Source organism: Haliotis rubra, unplaced genomic scaffold (genome assembly GCF_003918875.1).
Source record: "Haliotis rubra isolate DU_JTF1 unplaced genomic scaffold, ASM391887v1 Scf1118, whole genome shotgun sequence".
Taxonomy (NCBI): Eukaryota; Metazoa; Mollusca; class Gastropoda; order Lepetellida; family Haliotidae; genus Haliotis; species Haliotis rubra.
Genome location: NW_025765024.1, coordinates 202,396 through 212,684, shown reverse-complemented (window position 1 = coordinate 212,684; position 10,289 = coordinate 202,396). Strand labels below are relative to the sequence as shown.

Here is a 10,289-nt window from a genome sequence, read left to right as displayed (position 1 = left end):
GACTTGTTGATCTTACTCTCCTGTTGGCCCCAATGACGTGCTACTTGCTGAATTACCTGTTGTTAATTTGCTGCTTGTCACTATGCATATATACTTCTATTCACCTGGTTGTAGTAACTTTTATCTTGATAACGGCGTGAGAATATACATGGAAACTCCCCTCTATCGACCTTTGGTCCAAACGGTTGAATTAAGAGAAATGTTGATGCCCATCTGTTAGCAAATTAACATTGGATTATAGGCCTACGTGTTGATAGAAGAGGATATTCCGGATTATGCGAATGAGAGCACACCTAATGAGAAAACGAGCCAAAAATATGTATAAAGATAGTGTTTTATTTCAGTCTCATTTCACTTAGCATATATACATTGAAATAAAAAACACATAAAAAACATAGAAGGCGTAAGCCACGAGTGGTAACGGGAGACTATATGGACATATTTTATTTAATCATGTTACAACATGCTAAATTTTACAGGAATTATAAATAGTTATATTACATCATATTATGAAATGTTTCAAAATATTACAAAATTTTAAATATACATACACATCTATAAGTACATTATAAATATATTAAAGATGAGAAAGAAGAGACGCTGAATCAGCAAACTGTCTAACAGTTAAAATTCCATTTTGAAACTGGTGTCTCAGTTCTTGAAGACGACGTTCCAGGTATCGGTATTTCTTCTTCGTGGGTTGTCTTTGGCCTTCGGCATATTGCACCAACGAGGTGTAGGAATGAACTTCTGTTCAAGTTGAGCATTAGCCATTTCGAAGTCGAATGTACACTTTCATGCTTCTTCTCATTATATATCCCCATGTAATTAGAGGGAACTGATCCAGAGCGATTAATGTTTCTTGCCAACAGTCTAATTTTCAAACCAAACTGCAAGCTTGTCGGTATCTGCTCCCTCGACCGTGACGGACACAGGGACTGGGCTTCTGGCCACCTTGACAAAATTTCTTCAACCCAAACAGCGGGACATTAGGAAGGGTGGATGGTCATCAGATGCTGTTATTTGAGAATACCCCCGGCAGTTCCTGTCTGATTGCAATAAAGTATACCAGCAGTGTATGCTTTTCGGATTTTCTAATGCATAGATGGCATAGTGACTGATCCAATTTGATCTTATTTCTGTGTTTTTTTACCTCGATATTTAATCATGCCACGTAAACATATGATGTCTATTACATATTATATTTATGACAAATGAAAATTTACTTAGGTATCTGCAATTTTAACTTCAGTACACATCAAATGCTTATATGTATTTCTTATGCAACAATGAAGTTCCGTTCGTATCCTCCAAACAGTGTCGGCCCATAAGTTTTTTCAGGGGTCAATTAACATTGCATGCAATTCAGCGATTACTACCCCTTTGCTGTTACCAGTATTTGGTGGTATAAACCTACACATGTTATATGTCATAATTGACTTGATGGTCAGTTAAACATTGAACATTTAAAATGTGTTCACCACTGCAATTTCGACTAGTCAAGTCGATAATCCTTTCGTTAATCCCTTAAACAATCATTACTAAAACAACACCAAACATCAAAGACTACCGCCAGTCGCCTTAACGCCCCATGAAACACTCATGCCGCCCCCATGCCGCTATTAGCCCATGCAGAACAATCATTTACCATCACCCACCAGTTATCTCCCCTTGCGGATATTTCCAAAATTGGAAATCTCATCTTTCCAAAATTGGAAATGTCTTGGAAACATCATCTTTCCAAGACATTTCCAAGCTTGTAACTGTGGATTTTTTTTCCAGTTTGAATTTATAACTGGTATGATGGTAAAACCACTCAGATTATCCGACAGAGGTTCCCATTTCGCATTTCTTGTGTAAATACTCAGCATTATGAATTAAGGTCTGATGTGCCAAATGTATTACATTTTATGTGATATGCTCATGGGAGTGCAGCAAGACGAATTATCAGCTGAGATACAAAACAAACATTGATCAAAGGATTAACCGATAACACGCTGGTTGATTAATTACTTTTATCTTGCTCCTCTTTATGAGGATTTGTACAACAAAAAGCCTTCTCTTGTTCCACCTCTTGGTTTAAGAATTAAACCATTCATTTCTGCTGCCGGCATTGAGCTAGAAAATATAGCTCCTTTCCGTTTTCTTTCTTCTCCTCCTTGGCAACTGGTTAGGCCTGAAGTTGACCTAACTCTGACAAAGTTTAAGAAATCTGAAAATAATGAATTACAATATAAACAAGAATATAATCAACTAAAAACTAAATATAATACATACAAATCCTTATTTACAGATGGGTCCAAGGACGGTGGCGCGGTGTCATGTGCCACTGTCATTGGATCCAGAACAATATCTTCTAGAATACCAGATAACAGCTCCATTTTTACAGCAGAAGCAAACGCCATATTAACGGCTCTTAAATATATTCAACGACATACTAAACATAGACAGTACATAATCTTTTCCGATTCTCTTTCGTGTCTTCAGGCTATTAAAAATATTTCTTGTAAACATCCACTTTTATTAGAAATTATTGAATTGTACAATCAACTTGCCACTGGCCAATGCGACATCGTCTTTTGTTGGTTACCCAGCCACGTTGGCATTTCTGGGAACACGATGGCCGATCTTGCTGCCAAGGCAGCACTCAACAAATCTGTGACACCACTTCTTATTCCTTACTCTGATTACAAAGCTTGCATTAGAACCTACATTCGTGATCTGATGCAGAAGAAGTGGGACACCCAAGTAGGTATCAATAAATTACATGAAATAAAACCCAATATCGGTTACACTTACTTGGGTTGTCAGTCCAGATTTGAAGAGGTCATCATGCGACGATGTCGTATTGGCCATACAAGGTATACTCACAAATATTTGTTAAATGGTGAAGATCCTCCGTTTTGTATCCCTTTGTGATGAGAGAGTCACAGTCAAGCATCTCCTGCTTGACTGTGTTGAATTCTCCATCATAAGGGATAAATATTTCAATGTTAAAACTGTTCAGGATCTTTTAATTCTGTTCATCTTCATTTAATTCTTGGTTTTTAAAAGAAATTGATTTCATTAATGAATTTTGATTAATATATTCTGTATATAGCTGTGTTTTTTTAATGATTGGTAGTTTGATTAGTAACTTAGATTGTTAGTGGCTGTACTCTCAAGGGGGTTGAAGTATTGTAAAATTATTGTCCCCTGAGAGGGTACGTAAGTCCCAAAACTTCGAAAAGTCAATTTAAACTTACCAGGATTTTTAAACGTAGCATATTTGTCATTTTAATTGTAGCTAACATTTCTTACAATCGCCAGCAGCTGATGGGATGGTGTAAATCCAACTAGGGTCCATGCAGGTAGCCAAGGTACTGTAAGTCCCCATGGTCCCTAGTATGGTGATCGACCTTCAGTTGTTGGCGATCTATAGCCTGTTTTTATCTTGTATTGTCCTAATAGTGCTATTAGTTTTAACCTTCCACACTAGTTTTAAATCTAATTGTGATATTCTAGTTGTTTTACTGTCCTTCGATGACAGGTTTTATAATATATACATATTCCATTACAATGTAAAATGTTCTCGTCACGATATGGCTGAAATATTGCCGATGTGACGTTAAATTGTAACTCACTCACTCACTCACTCACTTTTATCTTGCACAGCGGATTTGTCAAAAGGTAGTGTTTATGTATGTAGATTTACTAATCTATACTGATTACACCCTGTCGTAAAGTACCTGTGTAAAAACAACATCTTTCCTTTATTGTATTAACCGCCAGTAAGTTGATGGGGGAGTTCCTCTTTTGCTAGTCGGGCATGTTGTTTATTTAAAGGTCACATGCAACGTAAAACACAACTTGATTCTAATACCTTTCGGTATGGACTTCCCGAAACAAATCATCAAAAATGCAAATTCAACTTATAAAGTTGAAAAATAATGCGATGAAAAAACCCGCGCGAAATCGGAGTTCAAACGATTCCATAATTTTCCCCCAGCGCTTTCGGGAAAAGTGGTTTCAAACAGTTGGGTTGTGAAATAGGTTAGCGCAGCTTGGAAGCGGGTTGTCCGGTGAATACTCGGTGAAGGCTTTGGTGTGAGCTATATTTCTAATGTGTTGTTGATATTTCACAGGTGCGAGCATTTTATATGTTATGACAGTAGATTACCGATATAACTGTTTATATAATTTCATTTGTCTATTTCACCACACGTTCTTCTTACCGAGTCACTTTCTCAGTTTGATATTTAAAAGCAATGTGATTATTTAGCAAAAATGTCTAACTGTGATATAGATATGTCGTTGTCACAGACAAAATTCAATGTCTGTTTTATTGACACCTATGTGTCTGCCTGCCTGTCTGCTAATGACAATGTTCAATACACAACTTCGATCGCTGACCACATGCAAATTAAACTTAACACCACTCAGGCTACACACCATAAGCAAAAAGCATTGATTTATAGCCCGAGTTCGGTCTCTGTCACATTATGTAATTACACAGACAGGCAGGTGATACTTGTACACATGACATGTTATGATGTCTGTTGATTGCAAAATGTTATACACCAGAAAGGAGCATGTTTTTACAAAACCTAACATCTATATATATATATACACACACGAGACGTGAGGCATCTACACATGAACCAGCCATTACACTTGAGTGCACACCCACCCGCTCTGACTGGGTTCGGTATCCCGTCTGCTTCGTTTCTTGGGAAGTAAACCCAAGTACAAAATATTGCACTTTTGATTTGCGATTGTACGCTTATAATTTTGTTTATATCTTTTTTCATAATCAGCAATGTATATTATATGTTAATTAGAGGGTACCATTAAAGAATGCATTCTACTACAATAAACCTATTATTCCCTGGCAAGGGTTCACTTTTATGACATGTAATAAACCCTGTCCAGTTAGTCAGTGGGTCCGGTAAACTTTTATTTAATCAATGATGTAACGTAGGTCTATGTAATTTATGTTTATGCAAACCGTGACAGGTCAAAACTATTTGCGCTTCTGTGGATAATAAGTAAAACATACACTTAAAACGGTATTTTGGAAAATGCTAGCCATATCAGGGCAAATATGACAGTCAATATCAATTGTTAACACCTAGAACATCAAGGATGCAGACGAGTGAAGTTATACCAGGGATAATCTACAACGTCTTATAGTCTCCCTGGTTATACTAATATATAGAATTGGTTGATCGCATAGGAGGACGAATACACAGTCTATACACTCACGGGGATCCTTGGGAAAAGGAGAAACTGAAAGAAGTAGTGGTAAAATCCTTCCTAAATTTCCAAGCCTTGGAAACATCATGTTTCCAATTTTGGAAATTTTGGAAATATGATATTTCCAAATTGGAAATTTTGGAAATCATCATTTTTGCTTCTGATATTCCTTAGCTCTTGCTGCTCATTGCTGTTGATCCATAGTTTAGCTTGTTTGTTTTCACTGGTCCAGCTACACGTATGTCAAAGTATTGCACGAATTTTATGGACGTTTGCAGAAGTCTATCTTTTGGCTGATCAAATTGTCCTCCACAGCTGATTTGACCTGGGGTGGGGCTAAAGCTGTCTACGTATTTTGCAACAGAAAGAAATGGAGATGAGATGTTGAATGAGTTCAAGGCCACTCTTCTGTTTTTAAGTGTTGGAATTGATTGGATTGTTCACACTCGTTTTTAATGTTGAAGGGTACATGTTCTCTGAACGTTCCACGATAAATGTTATCTCCTTTGACTGCTATGGGTGTGGATATATATCTCAGCTAGATTCTATAATACACAGTCGGGAATGTTGCTAACTGCACTGGTAAGTACCATTAAGGAAAGCCCACACTGTTCCACAAAAACATTTAAACATATGATTGTATTGACTGTAAGCACATATTCATTCACATACTCAACTAGGAGACAATATACACATCAATTTATGTCATTAAAGAGCATGCATTGGGAAAGGTAATTACACTTAAGGCATTATCTCAGACATTGAGGATGTCCACCTCCAGACGCAGTCCTTCCTACATACAAAACACCAGTAGGGACATCAGAGCCAGAAGCAGGAACACCCCAAACAAGACGCGTTCTGTTCGACGGGCGTTGTGAGCAGACTTCACACACTGACGTTCAGAGCTTTTCGTCTCTACTTGTACATCTGCAGGCTGTACACCCGTCTTTGGCTGAAATAGGCAGATATTATTGAGAGTGACCATGGCTGTGATGATAGCCAGGCAGCTCTGGCAAAGAACGAGGGTCAGGTACACAGACAGTCGACACACGTCTCCAGACTTGGGGATGGAGTCGTTGACGAAGTTCATGAACACTGCATATGACACAAATATGGAGATGAGGTAGGACATCTTCTCTCCGGAGTCAGGTGGTAGGAGGAACACACAGGCGTTGAGCAGAGAGAGAAGAGTCATGGGTAAGATGATACTCACTATATAGAACATGCTCTTGCGTTTCAGAAGAAACTCAAACGATGCAAAATTGGTTACTGATGTCATTTCGACGTCTTTCACTTTGGCAAGTATATCAACCAACTCCCATTCACTGTTCTCAATGAAGAAAGACGGTAGCCTCTCGCCAAAAGACGACCTAGATACTTCTAGTGTGTACCCATTGACAGGCATGAAGAGTACGCTGCATCGCTGCTGGTCAAACGGGTACAGAGAGATGTCTATTTGACAACTGGTCTTGAAACTCTCAAATAATAGAAGCATTCCAACTCCTTCACTGTAAATGACTGGTGATTGTGCTGAAGTCGGTACAACGTTGTCGATACCATTAGGGATGACAACAGAAGGTATCCACACGTAATCTGCAGAGATGGTCACGTTTTCAATACCATCATACTCAGTTGTGTTCCAAGCCAAATTTTGGTCGATCCATTTCATGTTGACACCAGCACTAAATTTGAAAGTCTGTTCAGCTGCATTGAGATTGGAGATGGACATCGGCAATATACTAATGTTCACCTGTCTGCCCTCAGTGTGGTCAACACTGATACCAGCAGATTCTGTTTCCCCTTGGAGATATGTCTTGAGTCTTCTTATTGTTGACTGGGTTGTATTGTAATTATTGGCGTCTGATAAGATGACGAGTGACAGTAGTGTTAAAGCCGACATGAAATACATGATGTCACTGTACAGTGGTGATGCTCAGAATGGTTTGCATTGATATATGCATGTCTTGTTTCAGTTGAACTGTTTGCTTATGTTTTTCCAGTGACTCTGATTGGATCATACACAACCCATTTGCTGGAATATTCAATGCCACGCATCCATTAAACAAGGATATTACCACCAGGTACTTTGAACACATCTCATAGTTATCGGTAAGTGCTTCATAAACAGATGTTAGTTGCTCTTCCTGTGTTAATGCCTGCCTCCACCTTCTGCAAACAGAGGACTATCACTTTACACTGAATCAAGATGGAAATACAGGAAATGGTTTTCATGGCAACAATCTCACTCTACTTAAATCGGTGTCGTAGTTTACATCGCCAATAGATGCTTTGCTCAGAGGTAAAGATCAAAATGTCTTTTACCTTGCACTTCCTGAGAGTTTTTCAATCGCCCAACTGCTTCATGTATTCCGTGCCCGATCTCAGATCTACAGTTTTAGAAATTCACATTAATGCCATTTTTGCTTCTATTATTGTATATTGACTGGGATAATGTGTATTTGGCAGATAATGTATACTATTAAATGATATCCTGGGACCTATTGATTATCAGAAAGAAATATATTACATTGCAAACTGAATTACCATTAACCATTGAAGACAGCTCACAACTTATGGACAGGCATGCAGACCTGAAGGGACATTAAACATGCTATGTTTGTTTTTACTACACACATGTTGAGTGAAAAATGCATTCTTTGCCCTGGAGTTTAGTTAAATATGTTCGGTGTTATGACATACGTTTCATGGTTGTGTAATACCAGTGTAATACAAATGATAGGGATTGGAAGCCACAATTCAAGTTTTAGGTTCCAATTAGAGTCGCCAATTATGTGCGTGTTAAACGTCTGTCTTTTCCATCGAAGGTGACATATACTAATACAATGAGTTGAGTTCAGTTGGGGGTTACATAACATCGGCATTTTCCCAGCCATATAGTGAAGAGATCAAGTCTGCTTAAATAAACATTTCAAATACATAATCCAAATTAGTTTTATTTCAAAGACATATAAATTCATTTCACTGTCATTTAGAAACATAAAATGTAACAGCACTAAATTCAAAAGCACATCACCGGTTTTCTAGCTATTCGCGACGAGAACCAGTTAATATCAATTTCTAATTGAAAACCAATCGTAAAAGTATGACATCAGAGACTATTCACTAACAGAAAAAGTAACTGTGCATACACTATAGTTACATGAAATAACAGTTCTTTGAAAATTTATAAAAATAACCTTAAATAAACATGTAGAAAAAACAGTTTGTGTGAAATTTCATGTCACGTATCGCGCGTGGCACGTGCATTTTTTGCACATGGAACTGACTTTTAGCGTGCTTTTTGACATCTGAAGTTCACACACATGATATTGAAAAATTAAGAATGGTTGATTATTCTCTAGCCTCTAAATGTTGTGGAAAACACGTTACTTTCAACCTAAACTGCACTTAGGCCATGCCACCGTGTCTCCTCGCCGTGGGTATGGTGGAGTGAGTGAGTGAGTTAATATTTAACGTCACATCGGCAATGTTTCAACCTTATCGTGACGAGAACATATTTGACGTTGAAATGAAATACGTGTATGTTATAAAACCTGTCGTCAAAGGACAGTAAAAGAACTAGACTATCACAGTTAGAATTAAAACTAGCATATTAAGTTAAAACTAATAACTCTTTTTGGACAAAACATAATAGAAAAACAGGCTATAGATCTCCAACAACTGAAGGTAGATCACAATGCTAGGGTCCATGGGGACACATTACTTTTGCGGTTATGCTTGAGACTGGAATGGACCAAAATGAAGTGATCAGGCATTTTGTTATTCATCGAAACACGATCTCATCTCTTTGGAGACATTTACAACATAATAGGAACACGAGAGATTTGCCTCGGACCGGCCGTCCACGTGTGACGGTATCACATCTCATTGTCGGACACAACTTGCCATTGTCAGTGGCAATCTGGCAGGTCTGCGATACAGGGATGAGATCATTGGGCCTCATATGCAGCCATTCCTTCAAGGACAGAGACGTAACATCACGCTTTAGCAAGATAATGCCCGTCCACATGTCGCTCATGTTGTGACAGATTTCCTGAGACAGCAGAACATTCCGGTACTCCCATGACCAGCTGTTTCTCCGGACCTGGCCCGTATCGAACACGCTTGGGATGAAATGGAGAGACCTTTACGTCAAGCCCAGAATCAGATCAGACATTGACGTTAGCTGACTTGGGACAAGCGTTGGTTCAGACATTGAACAAAATTGCCCAAGCTTTCTTCAATCGCTTAATGTCGTGTATTTGACACTACATCTCTTTAAGGTGCCTATAGTCAAACCATACAGATTTCAATATTATCCTGTCAACAGCTAAACAGTGATTAAGGAAAACTCCACAAATCATGTTATTACCTTTTTGCATTAGAGATGACTTAATATAAAAAAATGCACAGTTACTTTATTCCAGTAGCATATATAAAATGCCCCAAAAATGACAATTTGGCTAAAGTTATATCTTGTCATAAATATAGCTTATCACGCGAGTGTGTTTTGGGACGGTTAATATCCTGCATTAGAATAAACTACATAGTGTGATAACGTATTTATCATACAACGTCATTCTTACTTTATGATTTAAGAAAAATGCGATTTCAATTGCCACAAATCATGAAACTAAACTCCGTTAAATGTACACAGATATCTATGACGTCACAAATAAGTGCGTAGTAATACGTTACGTCACAAGCTCGGTGTCACAATTTTCTACTCATCACTTAATTGACTGTGTTAGGTCATCTTGTTCCCAGTAGCTTTTATGTAAAAGCACGTTTTGTTGTCAACAAATCTTATCTTATGGTTAAAAAATAACAACAAACTGGGATTTTTTAAGAGTTTATTTAGGATTATTTTTATAACTTTTCAAATTACTTTTACTTTATGCAACTGTATGCTATGCACAGTTACTTTTTTCCGTTAGCATATAGTCTTCGAATTTCAAGATAGTCTCTTATTATTTGTTAAAGAGTGATGTACTCCCGTTTTGCCCGCAGTTAATCCGACCATAGTTAATATCGGAATACAATTAACCCCTAAT

At 37.8% G+C, this 10,289-nt stretch overlaps 1 protein-coding gene across 1 annotated transcript; it reads right to left on the bottom strand.

Moving 5' to 3' along the window:
• Window positions 1–6,028: 6,028 nt before the first annotated feature.
• LOC124289326 (acetylcholine receptor subunit delta-like) lies at window positions 6,029–7,144 on the bottom strand. Its single transcript, XM_046725944.1, has one exon. It carries the CDS (start codon window positions 7,142–7,144, stop codon window positions 6,029–6,031), a length of 1,116 nt encoding a protein of 371 aa, XP_046581900.1.
• Window positions 7,145–10,289: the final 3,145 nt, after the last annotated feature.